This window comes from Felis catus, chromosome B1 (assembly GCF_018350175.1).
Source record: "Felis catus isolate Fca126 chromosome B1, F.catus_Fca126_mat1.0, whole genome shotgun sequence".
NCBI lineage: Eukaryota > Metazoa > Chordata > Mammalia > Carnivora > Felidae > Felis > Felis catus.
This window is the reverse complement of record NC_058371.1, coordinates 123,290,727-123,313,539: the sequence shown is the minus strand read 5'-3', so window position 1 is coordinate 123,313,539 and position 22,813 is coordinate 123,290,727. Positions and strand designations below refer to the sequence as shown.

The 22,813-nt window shown below is 35.4% G+C and overlaps 1 protein-coding gene and 1 pseudogene across 4 annotated transcripts in view; one reads left to right on the top strand and one right to left on the bottom strand.

The window, feature by feature from the left end:
* STPG2 (sperm tail PG-rich repeat containing 2) overlaps positions 1 to 22,813 on the bottom strand; it is a 635,506-nt gene that overhangs the window by 588,896 nt on the left and 23,797 nt on the right. For 3 of the 4 annotated variants that reach the window (XM_045056062.1, XM_045056064.1, XM_045056063.1), the window contains 2 exons: positions 15,636 to 15,748; positions 11,829 to 11,940 (listed from right to left, as the gene is read on the bottom strand). The exons of the other annotated variant lie outside the window; for it this stretch is intronic. In XM_045056062.1, the coding sequence (XP_044911997.1) occupies positions 11,829 to 11,940; positions 15,636 to 15,748 (225 nt within the window). The remainder of the gene's footprint in view (positions 1 to 11,828; positions 11,941 to 15,635; positions 15,749 to 22,813) is intronic. 4 annotated transcript variants of the gene reach the window in all.
* LOC101081134 lies at positions 7,416 to 7,752 on the top strand (annotated as a pseudogene).

Below are 22,813 nucleotides of genomic sequence, written 5' to 3'. Positions count from 1 at the left end.
AAATCTTCATTTTGAACAAAACATTTATTAGTTTTATATTACATATGTAGAATATATCAATACATTCATATTATCTGCTTTCATTATAAATACCCCTTGATACCTCAATATTCTTAGTTTATCAAAATTGTTTTCAGAGTTTATTTTTAAAGGAAAAAGAGGCTAACTGCATATAGTTAGAACAGATAAGCCCCTAGGTAAACACAATATTTTGTTTAAAATTTGTACTTACAAGTATATATAATTAGAATTAGCTTCCCCTTAAATATGGTCAAATTAGACTATATATTAGATTTCACTAGTAAAGGACACACTAAGCAGCAATCAAATCTTCAGCTCTTTATAGTGTTCACATCTTCTACCATCCCCTCCCCCAACTCACCAAGACTTGTGCTATAACCATTCCTTATCTTTTACAGTTTTTCCATGTATAGCAAATAACAGTGATGTATCACAGGATAATACTGACATAATATTTTGGCATTTAATTTACAATACATGTAAATGAAAAATACAAGATAAGAGCAAAAATGATAGTGGTATATATTTAAGGTGTACCATTTGATCATTTGATATATAAATATAGTGAAATAATCACCATATTCAAGCTAATTAATATATATCCATCATCTAAGATAGTTACCATTTTCATTTTTTCTATTGATGTTAGATCCTTCCATACTGCTTTTGTTCAGTTTCAACCATGAATGACTGTTGAACTTTATCAAATGCTTTTTCTATATCTATTGAAATGATCACATGGGTTTTTTTCCTTCCATTTTCTTAAGTTGTTCTATCATGTTATGTATGTTGAACCATCTTTGCATCCCTGGGATAAATCACATTCAGCCATGGTATATGATCCTTTAAATGTGCTGTCCATTTTTTTATTTAACTGCTGATATTTTATTAAGGATTTTTACAACAACGTTCATCAGGAATATTGGCTTGTAGTTTTCTTTTCTTGGGAGTGTCTGCCTGGTTAGGGTATCAGAGTGATGCTAACCTCATAAAATGAGTTTGGAAATGTTCCCACTTCTATTTTCTGGAAAATTTTAAGGATTGGTATTAATTCTTCTTTGAATGTGTAGTAGAATCTACCCAAGATAATGGGTCCTGGGCTTTTCTTTGTTGGGAAATTTTTTTATTACCAAGTAAGTCTCCTTGTTATTGGTCTGTTCAGACTTTCAACTTTCTCCTGATTCAGTTTTGCTAGGTTGTATGTTTCTAGGAATTTATTCATTTCTTTTAGGCTGTACAGTTTGTTGGTATACAGTTGTTCATAACAGTCCCTTACAATTCACTTTATTTCTCAGGCATCCATTGTAATATCTACTCTTTCAACTGATTTTATTTGAGTCTTTTCTGTCTTTTTCTTACTCTAACAGTTCATCAATTTTACCTTTTAAAACACCAACTCTTAGCTTTGTTCTTTTTTGTTGTTTGTTGTTCTCCATTTGACCCATTTCTGCTCTAACCTTTATCATTTCCTCCCTTCAGCTAATTTGGCTTAGTTTGTTCTTATTTTTTAGTTCCCTGTGGTGTAAAGTTAGGTTGAGATTTTTCTTCTGTTCTCATATAAGTATTATTCACTAAAACATCCCTTTGAGAACTGCTTTTGCTGCAGCCATAGTTTTGGTATGTTTTGTTTTCATTTGTTTCAAAATACCTTTTATTTTTTTTTTTTTTTAGAGAAATCTTAATGTTTATTTGGTAATCATGGGCATTTTTCTGATATGTTTGTAAAGGTATTTGTTTATTTTTTTTATTTTTTTATATGAAATTTATTGACAAATTGGTTTCCATACAACACCCAGTGCTCATCCCAAAAGGTGCCCTCCTCAATACCCATCACCCACCCTCTCCTCCCTCCCACCCCCCATCAACCCTCAGTTTGTTCTCAGTTTTTAACAGTCTCTTGTGCTTTGGCTCTCTCCCACTCTAACCTCTTTTTTTTTTTTTTTCCTTCCCCTCCCCCATGGGTTCCTGTTAAGTTTCTCAGGATCCACATAAGAGTGAAACCATATGGTATCTGTCTTTCTCTGTATGGCTTATTTCACTTAGCATCACACTCTCCAGTTCCATCCACGTTGCTACAAAAGGCCCTATTTCATTTTTTCTCATTGCCACGTAATATTCCATTGTGTATATAAACCACAGTTTCTTTATCCATTCATCAGTTGATGGACATTTAGGCTCTTTCCATAATTTGGCTATTGTTGAGAGTGCTGCTATGAACATTGGGGTACAAGTGGCCCTATGCATCAGTACTCCTGTATCCCTTGGATAAATCCCTAGCAGTGCTATTGCTGGGTCATAGGGTAGGTCTATTTTTAATTTTCTGAGGAACCTCCACACTGCTTTCCAGAGAGAGCGGCTGCACCAATTTGCATTCCCACCAACAGTGCAAGAGGGTTCCCGTTTCTCCACATCCTCTCCAGCATCTATAGTCTCCTGATTTGTTCATTTTGGCCACTCTGACTGGCGTGAGGTGATACCTGAGTGTGGTTTTGATTTGTATTTCCCTGATAAGGAGCGACGCTGAACATCTTTTCATGTGCCTGTTGGCCATCCGGATGTCTTCTTTAGAGAAGTGTCTCTTCATGTTTTCTGCCCATTTCTTCACTGGGTTATTTGTTTTTCGGGTGTGGAGTTTGGTGAGCTCTTTATAGATTTTGGATACTAGCCCTTTGTCCGATATGTCATTTGCTAATATCTTTTCCCATTCCGTTGGTTGCCTTTTCGTTTTGTTGGTTGTTTCCTTTGCTGTGCAGAAGCTTTTTATCTTCATAAGGTCCTAGTAATTCACTTTTGCTTTTAATTCCCTTGCCTTTGGGGATGTGTCGAGTAAGAGATTGCTACGGCTGAGGTCAGAGAGGTCTTTTCCTGCTTTCTCCTCTAGGGTTTTGATGGTTTCCTGTCTCACATTTAGGTCCTTTATCCATTTTGAGTTTATTTTTGTGAATGGTGTGAGAAAGTGGTCTAGTTTCAACCTTCTGCATGTTGCTGTCCAGTTCTCCCAGCACCATTTGTTAAAGAGGCTGTCTTTTTTCCATTGGATGTTCTTTCCTGCTTTGTCAAAGATGAGTTGGCCATACGTTTGTGGGTCTAGTTCTGGGGTTTCTATTCTGTTCCATTGGTCTATGTGTCTGTTTTTGTGCCATCAAAATACCTTTTAAATTTTCCTTTTGATTTCATCTTTGACCCAATGATTTTTTCTTTTATTATTTTTCCTTCTCATTTTTTTAGATGACTATTTTTTTATTCAAGTATAATTAACATACAGTGTTATAATTACTTTCAGGTATACAATGTAATCCAACAATTCTATACATTTTTCAACATTCATCAAGATAAGTGTACTCCTGGTGTGCCTAGGTGGCTCGGTCAGTTAAGCATCCAACTTCGGCTCAGGTCATGATCTCACAGCTCGTGGGTTCAAGCCCCACATCAGGCTCTGTGCTAAAGGCTCAGAGTCTGGAGTCTGCTTCAGATACTGTCTCTGTCTCTCTCTCTGCCCTTCTCCACTTGTTCTCTCTCTCTCTCTCTCTCTCTCTCTCTCTCTCTCTAATATAAATAAACATTTAAAAATTTTTAAAGATAAGTGTACTACTAATCACCTCTATCCATGTCACCCATTCCCCCACTCACCTCCTCTCTGGCAACCACCAGTTTGTTCTCTGTATATGAGTGTGAGCGTGTGTTTTTGTTGTCTTTTTTTTGTTTTGTTTCTTAAATTCCATATATAACTGAAATCATATGGTATTTATCTTTCTCTGACTTAATTTCACTTGCAATATACCTTCTACCTCCACCTATGCTGTTGCAAATGGCAAGATTTCATTTTTTATGGCTGAGTAATATTCCATTGTATATCACAACACATCATCTTTTAGCCATTCATCTATCAACAGACACTTGTTTGACCCAATGATTTTTAAGAGAATGTTGTTTAGTTTCAATGTATTTATACATTTTCCCATTTTCTTGCTATTGTTGATTTCTATTTTTATTCCATTGTGGTCAGAAAAGATAGTTGGAATTATTTTGATGTTCTTAAACTTGTTAAGACTTGTTTTGTGACCTTTCAAGATATGTATCCTGCAGAATGTTCAGTGTGCCTTTAAGTAGAATGTATATTCTGTTCTTGGGTAGAAATTTCTACATAGGTCAGTTGAATCTATTTGGTCTATAATGTTGTTCAAGTCAAATATTTCTGTATTCATTCCTACTATTTTGTATAGCTGTCAATTTTTGTCTTAAGATATGTCAATATTTGTTTTATATGTTAGGTGCACTGATATTGAGTACATATATAATCGTTATACCTTCCTGTTGAGATGACCTTTTGATCATTATATACCGACCTTCTTTGTCACTAGAGATAGTTTTAAACTTGAATTCTATTTTTTTCTGACATACATATAACGAACCCCACTTTCTATTGATCATTATTTGCATGAAACATCTTTTATCATCCCTTTACTTTTGGCCTATGTGTATCTTTAATTCTAAAGTGTGTCTCAGGGGCGCCTGGGTGGCGCAGTCGGTTAAGCGTCTGACTTCAGCCAGGTCACGATCTCGCGGTCTGTGAGTTCGAGCCCCGCGTCAGGCTCTGGGATGATGGCTCAGAGCCTGGAGCCTGTTTCCAATTCTGTGTCTCCCTCTCTCTCTGCCCCTCCCCCGTTCATGCTCTCTCTCTGTCCCAAAAATAAATAAACGTTGAAAAAAAAATTAAAAAAAAAATAATAAAGTGTGTCTCATAGCATATCACTGGATCTTGCTTGTTTTTTTGTTTTTTTGTTTTTTTTAAATATATTCAGGCACTACAGGTCTTTTAATTGGTGAACTTGATGTATTTACATTTACGGTAATTATTGATAAGTAAGAAATTTATTATTGCCATTTAAAAAATTATTTTCTTTGTGCCTTATAATGGTTTTATCTTTCTCTTCTTGTGCTCCTTTCTTACTGGATAATTTTTTGTAGTGATTTGTTTTTTTTTTTCTCTTCATCTTTTGTGTACCTGTTATAGGTTTTTTTCATGGTTAGCTCAAGAGTTATACAAAATATCTTATAATTATGACCTTCCATTTTAATTTAACTTTAATCACATACAAAAATACTAACCTTTTATTACCTCCACATGCATATATAGTTTGTGCTCTTATAGACATTTTGCTTCTTTTTAAATTGTGTGCCATTAAAAAATATATTTATCAGGACGCTTGGCTGGCTCAGTCAGTTGGGTGCCCAACTTCAGCTCAGGTCATGATCTTGCAGTTTGTGGATTAAAGCCCCGTGTCAGGTTCAGTGCTGATAACTCAGAACCTAGAACCTACTTCGGATTCTGTCTCTCTCTCTGCCCCTCCCTGGCTCAAACTCTGTCTCTGTCTCTCTCTCTCAAAAAAAAAAAATTTAATATATATTTTTAGCTAAAAATATATATATTTTTAGAATTCAAGAAATTTACATACTATCTTTACTACTATAGTAATCTGTATGTGTTTATGTATGTACCTTTATCTATGGAATTTATGTTGTCCTATATTTTCATGCTGCTGTTTAGCATGTTTTCAGTTTTAAGAAATCCCTTAAGCATATCTTATGAAGTAGGTCTAAGGGTGACAAATTCTCTTAGTTATTGTTTGTCTGGGAAATACATTATCTCCCTATTTTTAAGGAATGTTTCTGGGTATAATATTCTTATTTGGCTGTGTTTTTTTCCCTTAGCACTTTGAATATAACCTCTCACTCTCAACTGGCCTCAAGGTTTCTACTGAAAAATAAACTTATATTCTTAGGGAACAGTTTGGAGGAGAGGAGTCTAATATGTGATGAATCAGTTTTCTCTTACTGCATTAAAAATTCCGTCTTTTGCTGTTGACTTTTCATAATTTAAGTATAATGTGTCTCAGTGTAATCTCCTTTGGGTTGATCCTATTTCAAGACTTTTGAGCTGCATGAATGCTAATGACCATGTCCTTCCAAAGATTTGGGAAGTTTTCAGCCATTATTTCTTTCTGCCCCTTTTTCTCTCTTCTCCTACTGAGATTCCCAAAGTGCATATATTGATTCTCACATGATGTCCTATAGAGCCTGTAAGATTTCCTCACTCTTTTTCATTCTTTTACTTTTCCTTTCCTTTGACTGGATAATTTCAAATGAACTTTCTTTGAGTTGACAGATTCTCTCTTCGCATGATTGAGTCTATTATTGAAGCTCTTTATTGCATTTTTTCATTTTATTCACTGTATTCTTTAGCTCCAGAATTTGTCTGGTTATCTTTTGTGATTTCTTTCTCTGTTAAACTTCATATTTTCTTCAATTTTTATCTTGATTTCACTGAGTTGTCTTTGTTCTCCTGTAGCTAAATGAGCTTTCTTAATACAATAATTTTGAATTTATTGACAGATCTCCCTTTCTTCGGAGCCAGTTACTATAATTACAGTGTTCTTTTAGTGGTGCCCTGTTTCCTTGATTTTTTTATGTGTTTCTTATAGCCTTGCATTGATGTCTGCACATTTGAGGGAGCAGTCACCTCTTCTAGATTTTATGGACTATCTTCAGTGGGAAAAGACCTATGAGTTATTGTCAGGCCACCAGCTGAGTAGGGCACAATGGCTCTAACTCCAAAGGAAAGGGGAACCACCAAGGAGGTTTTGACTTCAGGGAGGGTGCAGCAGTATACACTCTATGAAGCTAGGACACCTGAGGTCAACATGGTCAAAAACCACAGGGTTCTGTGGCAGCACCGAAGGCTACTGGGTCGTCACTGTCAAAAGCCGCTGCAATTCCCCTGTTCTCCTTTTCCCCACAGGAGGAAGTCATGGCCAAAGGGATCCTCCTAGAGCTGGGTCCAGTCAGGGTCTTGGGTTTGTACATGGTTATGAGACATGAATGGCAGCTCCAGCCCTGGTGTCTCCTTCTCCAATGGAGGCACAATGGGATGGACTCCAGACAGCTCCATCTGCTGGGTTAAGCATCAGTGAAGACTGCAGGGATCCTCAGTAGCAAAAGTTTCAGATATCCATAGTGGTAACAAGGGCTGCAAGGGTCCTCCTGCTGTCTTCACACATGGTAGCAAGTTACACCACTGAGATCCTTCTTGGCATCAAACTATGGTGGACTGAGGGATGGTGTGAAGCAGATAAAATGCCTCTTATACTTTTCTATGTGGCCATCCTGAGTTTGAGCTCCTAAGGGTTTATGTAGCTTCTTCATTGTACTCTAAGCTCTCCCATAGCTATTTTCATCAGTATGTAGTTGTTTATAGTTTGTTTCTTTTGGGGGGCGGAGGGGAGCGGAATGAGTGTCGGGACTCCTAGTTCACCATCTTCTTGATGTGACTTCCAGAAAATATTTTATGTTTAAAAAACTCATTTCCTCTCTTTGGTCTCAACCACAAAAACAAGATGACAAAAGGGACGTCATCATTTGGAAAGCATCATAATAAGAACCACACATTATGTCACTACTATGGCTCTCAGCCCTACCACATCTTCAGAAGTTGACCTATGGCAAATGTAGCTATCCTGCCAAGCAGAAGAGAGAATAACTGGAGTGCCAAGGCTAAAAGGTGAAATACCACTGGGACTGATCTAATGAGGCCTCTAGAAATTGTATACCACAGATTAAGGCATGGATTTCGTGAAGAAACAACACCTAAACCCAAAAAGGCAACTGATGCACCATCCAGTTCATCTTAAGGATTTCAGTGATTAACCATACAATAAATGTTCTGGTTTAAAAAAAAAAAAGAAAACTAATTTCCTGTATTCCAGTTTCCATTTCTGCACATAAGAACTTGGATATCATCATTCCTCCCTAACAACAAGTAGAAACCTGAACAGAATGTAAACTCAAATTCTTCTTAGATCCATGAAAGAGCAAAAAACAAAGGGCAAACCACTGCCCACAAGATCGGAGAGACAGACAAGCAAATACAGGGAGTCACAGCTTACCAGAGCAGAGATTTGCTCTGTATAGGAATACCTAAACTGTAATTGAAGAATTGCTGGAGGCCCAGTGAAGACAAATCTGAGAGGTAAAAACACCATGGGCCAAGTCATAGGGGAGGACCCCACAATCTGGTTTACTTTCAGGAACTCAACTAGGTTCTCACAGTAAATACTGGAGAAAAACCCCTTTGTGCATCTGGCAGGGGAAGAGGGAAAAGCAGCATTTTGAAATATACCAGAACATTCTGTTTTTCTTAACAAGATAAGCTCTCTGGAAAATCAAACTAACCAGAGCCCAACTTGCTGGCGCATTATCAGCACATAATTGACCTACAGAATGGAAATGCACAACTCCAGTCACCTCTAGCCTTCCACACAAGATAAAGGAAATACCTAACTCAAACCCACACTAGCCATTCTAACCCATCTAAGAGGGGGAAAAAAACTGAGAAAGACTTGTGAAATTCAGTCCAGTGCAGAGGCATGGGCTCACTAAATACTAAGAGCTAATCACAGAACTAAAAACTCTTCCCCTCCCCCATACCTTACCACCACATTACTAAAGTCATATTTACAATACTAAATTTACAATTTACAATACTAAATACTAAATACTATTTACATACTAAAGTCATATTTAGTTTCTTTGCCTAATACATCATGTCAAGTTATACAGATAGAATTTTTGTATCCCCCCAAAATTCATGTTAAACCTAATCCCCTATGTGATGTTATTTGGAGGTGGCACCTTTGGGAAGTGATTAACTCATGAGCACAGAGCTCTGATAAATGAGGTTAGTGTCCTTATTTGAACAACAATAACAACAGCAAAGTCACCCAAGATAGCTCCCTTGCCCGTTCCACCATGTAAAGACACAGCAAAAAGATGACCTATGAACCATAAGTGAGCTCTCAACAGAACTGAATCTGTTGCCACCTTCATCTTGGGACTTCCCAGACTCCCAGAGCTATAAGGAATAAATTTCTCTTATTTATAAGCTACCCTATCTGTGATATTCTATTATAGCAACCCAAACAGACTAAGACATCTAGTTTTTAAGAATAAATTACAACAAATATAAAAAAAATTAGAAGAAACAGGGCAAGCATCAGAGCCAGACATGGCAGGAAGAGTACCATCATCAGATGTGAAACTTAAAACAAGTAGGATTACCAGGCTAAGGGCTCTAATGAATAAAGAAAACAGAAGGCAAGAAGAGATGAGAACCACAAAAGGCAGAAAAAGAATGAATGAGAAAAATAGGAGCAAAAAACAAGGGCATCAAATAGAAAACAGTGGTAGATATTAATCCAACTATATCAAAGATCCTTGAATGTCAATGGTCTAAATTTACCAATTAAAAGACAGATATTATATATCTATATCTATATCTATATCTATAAATTAAAAGCAAATGGAGAAAAACACACCATGCTAACACTAATCAAAGGAAAGCATGACTAGGTGTAATTTCAGACAGTACAGATTTCAAAGCAAGGAAGGTTATCAGGGCTAAAGAAGATCATTACATAATTATAAAGAGGCCACTTCTCCAAGAAGACAATTTTTAACATGTATGTGTCTAACAACAATGCAGCAAACTAAATGGGGCAAAAACCAATAGATCTGCAAATACAAATATCACAGTTCAAGACTTCAACACCCCTTTCTCAGGCAGGCATAAAATCAATAAGGACATAGTTGCAATCAATAATATCATCAATATCAATAAACTAGATATAATTGACATCATTAATAGCAATGAAAGCATATATGGAAATCTAAGTTCCCATCTTAGGAAAACTTAAACAAACAAATTAAACTGAAAGTAGGTAAAAGGAAAGAAATAAGTACAATCAGAGCAGAAATCAATAATATTAAAAATAAATGAAAAATAATGAAAACAAAAGTTGGTCTTTAAAAATATCAATCAAATCTATAAGTCTCTAGCCAGACAAACTAAGAAAAAAAGAGAGAGGGCACAAATTACTGATATCAGAAATGAAGGAAAGAACATCACTACAGATCTCACAAACATTAAAAGAATAAAGGAACATTATGAACTCTATGCTCATACATTTGATAAGCCTGATAAAATGGACCAATTCCTTGAAAAGACTCAAGCTTTCAAACTCACACAAGAAAAAACAGATGATCTGAATAGGCGTATATCTATTTTAAAAATTGAATCCATAATTAATAACCTTCCTAAAAAAAGAAAGCATCAAGCCCAGATGGATTCACTGGTGAATTTTACCAAACATTAAAGGAAAAACTTAGATCAATTCTCTACAAACTCTTTCAGAGGATAGAAGCAGAGGGAATACTTCCTCTCATTCTATGAAACCACCATAACCCTAATACCAAAACCAGAAAAAAAATTACAAATATAGAAAACTACAGACCATTATCTCTCATGATTCCAAATTATACACTTTTTATCCTGTTTGAGACTTATAATTGTAATCCTATAAAAACAATTATATTATTCTATTATCGTGTCTTTTCATTTCTAGAAACAATACTTTTCATTGCTGATTGATATTCAGGGGAAGACCAAGGAAATCAAATGCAGAGGAAATTCTTATTGAAATAGCTATTGATTTTTCAGCTGTGAATCATTTATTTATCCTTACTCTAAATGGGTTCATTTAAAAATTTTTATTCTATACTCTTCAAAGTTTTTTTTTAATTTTTTACTTGAGTATAGTTAATACATAATGTTACATTAGTTTCAGATGTACACCATAGTGATTCAATTGCTCGATACATTACGCTATGCTTGCTACAAGTGTAGCTACCATGTGTCACCATATAACACTATTACAATATCACTAACTATACTCCCTTTCTGTCCCCTTTATTCTCATGACTTATTCATTCCATAACTATAAACCTGTCTCTCCCACTCCCTGTCAACCCCCTCCACTCCTTTCCTCTGGCAACCATCAGTTTGTTCTACACATTTATAGGTCTGATTCTGCTTTCTGCTTATTTGTCTATCCACTTGTTCTGTTCTTTTAAACTTCACATATGAGTGAAATCACACAATATTTCTCTTTCTCAGTCTGATTTATTTCACTTGGTAGAATATTCTCTACGTCCAACCAGGTTGCTGCAAATAGCAAGATCTCATCCTTTTTTATGTCTATGTAATAGTCCATCATTCAAGTTTTTATGTTTAAATATAAAAAATATACTGAAGAGGAAAAAAAAAGTTCCAGGGCTTTATTTGCCTACAATTTCTAAATAAGTAAACTGAAGCATAGCTACAAAAAAAAATTAATGGAATTTTGGGTTTTATATTAATAAATATATACTATCCAGAAGGAGGATGAAAATCCCATGTACAAATCAGACCATACCAAGAATATTATGCTTAGTTCTAGTATCAGATTAAAAAGAGAGACAGACAGAGAGGAGACTTACAAACTACTTTAAGAAGATCCCTAGACAACTTCAAAGGAAAATAAACTATCATGAAGTTAAATAGTAAGAATAGTCAAAAGTAGTTAGAACTTTTATCCTTACTAGAAAAAGACTAAAAAGAAAGCATAGGAAGAGGGAGAAAAAGTAGGCAGAAAGCAGGCAAGTTTAGGTCAGTTTAAGAAGGAAATTGTAAGAAACAGAGTTGTCCACTAGTGAAACAATAAACCTTAGGGCTAGTGAGTTCTTTATCACAAGAGGTGATCAAGCAGAGATGGTAATCACTTGGAGATTTTAAGTATAGTTCCTTCAGCAATATTCACTGAATAACAACTAACTACCAGGCATGATAAATCCAAAGACTACTCTAACCTTGTAATTATCAGAGTCAATGATGTTAAAACATAGAAAGTAGATGAACTAGCTACGTTTCAACTTACCTTTTTTTCCTCCTGCTGTATTATTACTTCATAAAATCGTGGGAGATATGAGCAATGATTTTGCTGTTGATCTTTCTTGATATTAATATTTTCATAATGAGGTGTCTTTTTCCTTTAGAAAAGTCAGAAAGAAATTGAGGAATTCCCAATTTCAAATACATAATTATTTACTTAAGCAAAGAGAATACTTTTACACTGTTTCCTGCTTAAAACGTATGCAATAATGAGGAGCCTGGGTGGCTCAGTCAGTTAAGCGCCCAATTTCAACTCAGATTATGACCTTGCAGTTCATGAGTTCAAGTCCTGCATCAGGCTCTCTGCTGCCAGCACAGAACCCGCTTCAGATCGCCTGTCCCTCTCTCTCTGTGTCCCTCCCCCTTTCTCTCTCACTCTCTCTCAAAAAATAAAATAAACATTTTTAAAAAACGTAGGGGGAGCCTGGGTGGTTCAGTCAGTTAAGCGACTGACTTTGGCTCAGGTCATGATCTCATGGTTCGTGAGTTCAAGCCCTGAGTCAGGCTCTGTGCTGACAGTTCAGAGCCTGGAGCCTACTTTGGATTCTGTGTCTCCTCCCTCTCTCTCTGCCCGTCTCCTACTCACGCCTCTCTCTCTCTCACGCCTCTCTCTCTCTCTCTCTCTCTCTCTCTCTCAAAAATAAATAAACATTAAAAACAATTTTTTAAAAATCATATGCAGCAATAAGATTATCTGGGTATTGGGGTGCCTGGGTGGCTCAGTCAGTTGGGTGTCCAACTCCTGATTTCAGCTCAGGTCATGATCTCAGGGTTGTGAGATGGAGCCCTGGAGAGATTCTCTCTTTTCTCTAGCCCTCCCCTGCTCATTCTCTCTCTCTCTCTCAAAAAAAAAAAAAAAAAAAAAAAGATAATCTGGTTATGTTGGTTAGTTCTGCATTTTCCAATTCAGAGCATTATAATAAACCTATACTAATAATTACTCCAAATAAAAAAATAGGATGTAGGATTTATGTCCAGAGGTTTGTTTGGTTTAGGGTTTGTTTGCTCATTTTTATCCAGAGCTTAAATAAAAAGTTACCAAAAATTTTTTCCTGTGAATTCTATTTAACAGAAAACATCTTTCAAATTTCAAATCCCCTGATATCTCACCTAAAATGAGAGGGTAAAGTTCTATGCTATTTATAGCACACACACACACACACACACACACACACACACACACACACACACAAAAGGCATAAAGACCTTTGAAAACAAAAGAGAAAGCTTTATTTTTCTCTGAAGATTTTTCTCTGAAACCACAACCTCAAGAAAGAATAAGAAACTAAGTAAACAGTGATTAGGAGCCCACAAGCTTCAGAATCAGACATCCTGATGTGAATCCTAGCATTGTTATCTATTAGCTATGTGACCTTACACAAATCATCTTACTTCTCTAAATCTTCAAAGTAGATTCTTCACCTAATTGGAAATAGTAACAACCAATTCTCAAGATTGTAATGATTAAAGTGGATAATATAGGTGAAGTGTTTAATGCCATACATGGCCCATAAGTACACAGTAGCCATTAGCTATTATTATTACAAGAATTATTATTTAATAGGCTATACTGACTATACTGTTTTCTCCATTTCTTAAACAGAACATCCAAAAAACCTCATATTAAACATTTCTAATGAACTATACTGAACATAAGCATTTTCAAAAACAGATTAATAGAAAAACATAAAAACAAATGTTTAAGTCACATATTTGCAATTATTTTCTTTGACATTGCTATGATTTAAATATACATTTAACATCTCAGTTCACTGGTAAATGCTCACTTTGTTGATTCTTTTCACATGAAATTCAACAAATTAACTTGTTTTCAAAACCTCAAATAGTTGTATGGATAATCAAATTTATATTTGGGAGATCAGGAAGATCACATATCATTTAGGTTGGCGTCTTTCCCAAAAAGAGACCTAGGAGTTTGTTTTTCCATTTACAATTCAATGACCAAGTATCTCCACTTTTATACTATATCAGATCTCCCAGAACAATTCTCACTTGATCAATAAAGCAAAAAAGTAAAAAAAAAAAAAAAAAAGTTAAAAAAGGGTAGAAATGTCAGTTACCAGAAGGAACCAAGACAATTCCAACTAAAAGGTACAGTGAAGGCAGCAACACCAAAGAGCAGACAAATTATGGAAATGGTGACATAACTGAAGCAGTCTGGAATGCAATCTGTATGAGTACATTCCTACAAGCAAAAGTGAAAAATGCAAATGGAAGAAGGAATGCAGGAAATAAAAAAAGCTCAAAGAGAAAGTAACATTACAAAGCCAGTAATTAGAATGGGAGTGGGCGATAATTCAAGAAACAAAAGAAACTTAGGAAAAACTACCAAGCAAAATCAGAGCAACACGGTTAGATGGAGTCCTGGTTATGCCTGAAGTATTTAGTCAGAAGTGTAGTGAAATGGAAAGAAAGCAATCATCAGGGAACACATACCTTTGAAAAGTTAATTTTGCTTCATGTTAATTAAACCTCAATAAAACTGATGAGAAGGTAGGCAAGGCAAGCAGGCAGACAGACAGATTAAACAGACAGACAGATAAGCAAATCAGCCAAAATGGAAGAAAAAAGACAAGATTAGGATACTGAATAACAAAAGCATATGTCAAGGGGATGAGCACAGTTAGTAAAACCATTTCACAGACTTTGTTTTGTTTGGAAGAATGACAAAGATATTAAGTTTAGACCCCATTAAGCTAAATGTACATATTAAAGTTCTCATGTAACTACTAAAAGAATAAAAGTACAAGATGTACCTCCTATATTAGGAGAGTGAAAAAAATGAAAAAGAAAAGAAAACAGGTATAAATTCCCCCAAACAAGAACCATGTTTTATTCTTTTAATTCTCAGTTACTATGTTTAGTACTAGCACATAGCAAGAATTCAAACAATGTTTGTTCAATGAATGAACATTAGCAAGGGAGTCCAAGCAAGAGAGCCTAAGCTACATCCACCACTGGCATATAGATGAGTCTAAATCTGTGTAGGAAACTAATTAGATAGGTAATCACTGTGGGACTTCTTAGAAGAAAACTCATTGTATTAGAGAAAGAATCAGGCAGATAAGCTGGATCCTGTTTAAAATTTTTAACGATGAAAGCAGGTGACAGGTTCTGAGAACAACATAGTATTGTTTCTCAATTTTCCCTTCCATGTACACATGTCTAAGGCCTTACTGTAGGAGGAGAGAATAAAGATAGAGTTATTTGTCCGGAAACACATTTCTTAAACTTCATAAATATAACTTTCAATCTGATGCTATGGCTATGACCCTGCCACCCCCCACCTCCAATGAGAATGGTTTATAAATCTATCATTTAGTCAGAAGAATGGACACCAGAGCCAGGGACAAGATAAATACTGAGTCATCTTCTTTTATATTTTCTCTGATCTTCTGTGTATATTTTAGTACTCAGACACATGGGCTATACAATTACAAACAGACCTCAGTTAAAGTCTAGCTCTGTCACTTAACAGCCTCATGATCTTAAATGTTATTTCTTTTTTGACCCTTGCATTTTTCAGTGATAAATATGTATAACAATAGTGACTACACAGAGACTTGCAATGATTAAATGAGGGAATACATGTAAAGCAGGTAACACAGGATCTGGCTCGCAAAAAAAGCAATAGTTTTCATATAGCCTATTCCAAAATATAATACTTCTTGGAGTTTTTCATACTGATTTGTCCTTTCATAACAGCCTGTCCTAAATTATTAGAATACTTTCCAGTCAAGAACTACATTAAAAGCATATTTCTTTTACTTACTGGACTATATCATACTGCCCAGGACCAGGCCCTGACTTCATAGGAAACTGGAGTCTTCCCAAAGAGTTGCCAAAACGTATCCCCTTATATTTCAAAGTTGCATTGGAAAAATCCTTAAAAAAAATTTAAAAAGGTGAACATGAGACATAGTTTAAAAGAGTTGTGAAACAATGTTTCATTTTATTTGGGTCTAAATCTAAAACAAGGACAGCCTTAGTCAAGGGGGTTCCACTAACAAATGCTAAAGTCTCCTTCAACCTAAGTTATTGCCGCTGTGCCCCATCCCACTCCTGACTCAGCCAAGACTCTAGGGGAAAAGTATGTCTAGCTTTAGTATATCTTCAATCAATATGAACAGCTTTGTCTTGGCAGTGCAGGAAGCAATCTAAAACATTAAGGGCAATAAAGATGAGCTTCTCATTGTTTAACAAAGTGAGGATGGGGCAGAACTGTATGATTTAGGGAATAGAAAGTCTGTTAAAAACGATCTTAATTAAATAGAAATTAATTTCAAGAAAGTAAATTCAAATTCAAATATCACAGATATTAGAGAACTTCTAATTACCTGGTATTTAAAACTATAATCTATTCATGTAAACTTTTCATAAAGTAACAAATACATGACAAACAAATTAAACACTACCCCTGGTTCATTTTCACAATGCTTGAGGTCCAAATCAGTTCTTTAACACTACAGAAATTATTTGTGATATGAGAAATCAACCATCATGTTTCCTTTGCATCCCCTATAATGTCAATTTTTTAAAATCAAGCTGATGAACAGCCACTTTTATTTTTTTTATTTTTTAAATGTTTTTATTTTTTTTTTTGAGACACAGAGAGAGACAGAGCATAGCAGGGGAGGGTCAGAGAGAGGGAGACACAGAATCTGAAGCAGGCTCCAGGCTCTGAGCTGTCAGCACAGAGCCCTACAGAGGGCTTGAACTCAAGAATGGGAGATCAGGACCTGAGCCGAAGTCGGACGCTTAACCGAGTGAGCTACCAGGTGCCCCAATAAATGTCAAAATTAAGCATGACCCTTAAAAGTTCACTTCAGAGAAGTTAAAGGACCTGCTTTCATTAGAAATTAATACAATAATAAAATATAACATAAGAACAGTAATCTCTCTTACAGAAATTCTTTTTTGTTGACCTAATATATTCTAAGTTGAGCAATCACTTAAGAATTTTTTAAATCATTTTTAACCAATGGTAAAAGGTAAACTCTATTTTTTAATTCATATTTGTAAAAACATAGCTTTAAAATAAGCTTGGATAAATACTCTAACTTATACACACATAAAAAAATTAAATCCCCATAATAAACTTGTAGGTTAACTGCATAAAACTGTGTCACCCCTTCTACGTGACTATTACTCTTCTAGAATAGTGAGACCAACCTCTGTCAATTATCATAAATAATCATTAGTGAAATAAATAGCACTATTAGTGATGGAAAGTGTAATTCCAGTTCAAAATGGTGAATCAAACCCCACATCTGCCCAACTCCTACTAAAACTTCAAAAGGAGTGCATAAAATAGACACAAATTATCAATGCTAGAAACTAAGAGAAAGTGTTATTCACATGTCAAAACTTCAATGAATTTCTGGGAAATATAGCACAGCAGAGACTATAACTAGAAAAGGAACTTATTGTATATGAAAAGAACCTCCTCTGAGGCTTTTGATGATCCCAAAGAGACAGAAACTAGAGATAAGGATGGACTCGGGTGGTGGGAGCAGTTCTCAAAATTCCTTGCACCCTTTGAGATTTGTGCCAGGGCCATTACGTGAAGTGATGAAAGACAATGTTAACATCCACTCTATTCTTGGCATACATGGTTGAAAATAAATTGGAAGCACAGCCATTGCCTCCAAGGAGGACACACTTTCTATTTACAGAGGCACCACTCCAGAAAGCTTCAGGACACCACAACAAAATCCAAAAAGAACCTGGTACAGCACTAAAATTCCCTACTATGTCAAAATGCCTTTTACTCCCTAGGACTTACCATTAATCACTAACCCTCACATGCTGTATAATACAAACACAATAAAACTAAACTGTCCCTTCCACACCCACCAGATCTTCAAGAATTAAAAAATAGGGGCCAAGACAATCTCTGACAGAATTTTGATGCTTCTATAAAGTGAAATGGGACTTTTGCTGATTCTTTTTATAGATGCAATCACAAAGAGAAATTGAACTACAGTTTCTCTACAGGTTTCCCTTGCTTGATTTCCCTTGTCTGTTCCTTGCTTGGGGGTAGTAGAGGATGTTGGAGCCAAGGGTAAAGAAACAGAATTAATAATTATTTCTAAGTAGGATTCAGACATGTCTTGAAATGTCTGGTGAACTGAATGGGCAAACCAACCAGAAGGCAAATGTGAAAACAAATCCTATAGGAAGTAACTAATCATAATGACTCTCACCCAGTAAGAAATTCATACTGTCAAAAGAGTAGCAATGCTAAATACTGAATATTTTCTGTTGACTGAATTCACCACCTAACAGTCCCCACTGGATTTATGCAAGTGTCCTGTGGGGTACAAAGAGGCTATGATAAAAATCTAAAAGACCTCTTTCATTAAACACTGGTAAAACTGAGTGATACTTTTAGACCCCTCTAACACAGTATAACACAAAGACAGAAGAACATTATCCCCCCAACCTCACCCCAGCTCATCACGCACTTTAGCTGTGATCAAAACGCCCAGCAGAGAGCACCATCTGGCAAGAGACTGAAGAGCCTGGTGGAACAGCAGCCGTCTCCGTGGAAATAGACTTGTCAGGGAGCATGGTCCAGACAGCCTCCTGAGGACTCCCAGAAACACCGGGAAAGGAGAAGTTTGCAGAAGGCTAGAGGACCTCTACCATCATTAGGAGGAGACAACATACTTATATTTGAGCTATTAGCAAAGCTGTGACTCTCTTTAGTATTCACAATCCAATGAAGTCTGGAAAAACTGGTTGTATAAATAAAAAAGGATTAATCCTTATTTCCACAAGAAATATTCTGATCTCAATGTACTTAGATTATTAATGCATAGATCCCTTCTAATGAATTACAACACAAATAGAAGAGAGTATACATACAGAGTACATACATACATACATATATAGAAAGTATATATTGCTTTGGCACTCCTGAATATAACACAAAAGGGAATAAGGCAGTCAGACCATCCAAAGATTTCCCATCTTCACTATGGATGTTCAGCTTTAACACGCTATGAAGCTATAACACTATAAAGCACTAAATCAAAGTAAGATGATATTATTACTATTATTACAGTCATAAGTATGCTTTCCAGCCGATCCATAATTCTCAAGCCCAGATCTTTGTCAGTACTAGAAGGAACAGAGATATGAATAAAAATGGGAAGAGCTATCCCACCAATCTCTGTAATACATAGAGTATACACTGATTTGGCACTCCTGAGTGTAACACAAAAGGGAATAAGGCAGTCAGACCATGCAAAGGCTTTGGATCTGGCTGCAGACACAAATGCTATAATACCTAGCAGAACAGCATAGAAAAACGGCACAGACTAACACGTCCAGCAGAGCCACAGATGGTAGTAGAGGAATGCTGGAAGAAACTGCGGCATCCCCTAGAGGAGCTGAAAAGCAGCCTGTTCCTTCAGGCCAGTGACAACTCCAAAGACTGCTGCACCCTACAGAGCTTCAGGAAAAGGAAGAATGGCAAGCCACACAACACTTTCTTTTGCTAAAGTACGTGTTCTAGACCATCTTTCACATGCAATTACCTAATATTGCCATAAATTTCAAAGTACATATATGGTTTTGCAGACAGAAAAAGTGTAATTTCTCCATTTGTTCTGTACTTTATTTCTACTTAGAAATTAAGTCAAATTTCATAATTGTGCAGATTTTTGGCATAATAAGAAGTGAAGCACACAAATGTAGAACTCTGTTCTAATACAATATAGCCATTTTAGGTATGTTAGATGTTTTATATATTTCAGGCAGGAGCATATCCATTTTTATTTACTATAGCCTATAGATTTTTTTTTATTCATTTTTGAGAGACAGAGAGAGACAGAGTATGAGCAGGGGAAGGGCAGAAAGAGAGAGAGGGAGACACAGAATCAAAGCAGGTTCCAGGCTCCGAGCTGTCAGCACAGAGCCCAACACAGGGCTCGAACTCACAAACCGCGAGATCATGACGTGAGCCGAAGTCGGATGCTTAACTGACTGAGTCACCCAGGCGCCCCAAGCCTATAGATTTTTTAAATATCAATAAATCATCTTACATCACATTTTAAAGCCTAAAAAATACATGTTAGAGTTTTATATTAATTCTTTTAACATGGCACTTCAAAACCTTGAGCAGAATTATGTCTAAGAAGCTTTCTTCAGGTTAATTTCCACTGTTCTGATTTTGTCCAGTAGAAGGGAAGATTATGCACACATGTGCATATTCACCATTCAACACATTAGCAAAATCCTTCTCCTTTATATATACTAACATTCATTTCACCTAAACCATGTGAATTGACAACTACTTAATTCACTAACCTCTGACTGTGGAGGTTACTCAGGTAAATGTTCAATCTGAAATTTAATTTAAAAGCCTCTTAAAAATGCAACACAGAAAATGAAAAATAAATTGATGCACTCTTAACTCTAAATCATACTCTCTTTATATCAAGAAGTGTTGACAATACCAATTTCAAGGTCATTGTCAACTTGGAAAATCATTAGCAAATAAAATATGACTTAATTGAAGCAAACTCAGCATGGAGCCCATTATTTTAAGTGAATGTTGTAATATAACTTGAAGAAGAATTACTAACTGCCACTCCCATTGACAATAAAATGTATGAAGAAGGGGCTATGCAACTTTTCCACCACATCTTTTCCATAATTAAGTATGGAAATAGGATTTGTGAAGAATTAAAAGTCCCAAAGTGCATCAATTCAAACACTAATGGACTGCTCTCCAGCATGGCAGCACATAGGTATTTCCCAGCATGTTATCATTAGCAAATGTCAATGCCATAATTCCAACCACAAACGTTTGAAATTTCAAGCTTGTGAAATCCACTTCTGGAAAGTAGACTTCTAATGGTTACCTGGACTTTTCTTAAAAAGGGAGAGAGAAATAGAGAACCTATATTTTATAATTGAAATGTTAGAGAGAGACAGAGAGAGAGAACCTAAATTTTATAATTCAAATATTACACAAAGTAATTTATACATAGAATTTTTCTTTACTGATTATATATGCAGCTAAAATGTATCATTTGTTGGCTAGAATCTTATATAACTCTTAATTTCAGAGTTTCTTCTCTATTTAAATGCTATGTAAAATATCTTCAGCAGATGTTATTCACCACATCAGGGAAGAATCACAATAATTACACATCTATTGGATTATTTTCTTAATTTTCTATTAGTACATCTAGAAACTGAGTCCATATATTATATTATCTCAAAAAGTAGCTAAGGAGATATATAGAATTAACAGAAATCGGGTAAGACCTAAATGAACATTACTACCGTATCAATTTCATAGTAGTCTATAGGAACATGTTGGGTTTTTTTTTCTGAAGGAAAAATAAGAAATAAATTTTACATGTAAAAGTAATGTTTAGTCATATGTGGAAAAGGTTTTGTACATCTAGGTAAGCTTGGAGGCATGATTTTGGTCTTCGAATAGATGATATATTATTCCAAAACAAAGAAATAGTGTGTGTGTGTGTGTGTGTGTGTGTGTGTGTATACATACCATATATATCTATATACCATATATATATACCATATATGTATACATACCATATATATACATATCATATATATATACATACTATATATATAGTGTACATATATATATAGTATAATTTTTAAAAAAGAATAACCATTTTAAGATGTAAACAGAAATCAGAGAACTGTTTAAGCTAAGGCCAAGGATCTATCATTATTGTGAAAAAAAGTTTAAGTAACCTGGCCAAGAACAAATAATTCTTAAGTGGTAAAGTGAAGAAACAAACCCAGGCAGTATACTCCATCACACTACCTCTCATAACTTTTTACCTTGGACAGCATATACTGCTATTAAACCACAGGACTTCCATTAATTTCACAGCAATTTTTACACAATTTATCTCCATTGTTCTTCTAAGCATCTTCCTCAAATATCTAAGATACTGGTACTCTCTGTTGATGAAGACTAATTATTTTGACATTATTAACAGGATGATGGGATAGTGAAGGCCTAAAAAACCAGGTATGGCATTGAGAGAGCAAAATACTCATGGGACAAAAGACCCATAGTCAGAAATAAATGGGAAATCTCAAGGTGAGAATAAGAGACACATCTTTAACTCACAATGTCCTTATTCTCCATATTTCCAGAGGTAACCTCATTCCAAAGCATGAAGCCGTCCATGAGGTCTTAAAACATCTATATTTGAATATAAAATGTTATCATTTTTACTATGTTCCATAATCAGTAGGAATCAGAGGAGTCACAAGCTAAAAATTAAATAATACTGGCTTATGCATTTACCATTATCATTGTTATTTCTTTGTGTGGACTTAAATTACTCTCTAATAACCTTTCATTTCAGCCTGAAGGACTGCCTCTAGTATTTTCTTTAGGAGAAATACCAGAGAGAAATTCTATCAGTTCCTGTTGGTCTGGGAATGTCCTAATTTCACCTTCAGTTTCAAAGAATAGAATTCTTGATTTTTTTTTTTCAGCACTTTAAGGCTATCATCCCATTGCCTTCTGGCCTCCATAGTCTCTAGTAAGTCAGTTGTTAATTTTATTGGGGAATTCCTTGTCCCTTCTCTTGTTCCTTTGACTATTTCTCTTTGTCTTTGGCTTTCAACAGTTAGACTGTAATATATCTCTTTACATTTATCCTGTTTGGAATTCATTGAGCTTCTTGTATGTGTAGATAAATATTTTTCATCGAATTTGGGGTGTTTTTAGTCATTACTTCTTCAAATATTCTCTCCACTCCTTTTTCTTCTTTCATCCTGAGACTTCCATTAGGCATATGTTGCTATGCTTGATGGTGTTCCAAAGTCTCTAAGGCTATGTTAATCTTTCTTCATTCTTTTCTTGTCAGACTGCACAGTATCAATTGACTTGTCCTCAGGTTTGCTAATTCCTTCTTCTCTCAGTTCAAATCCATTACTGAA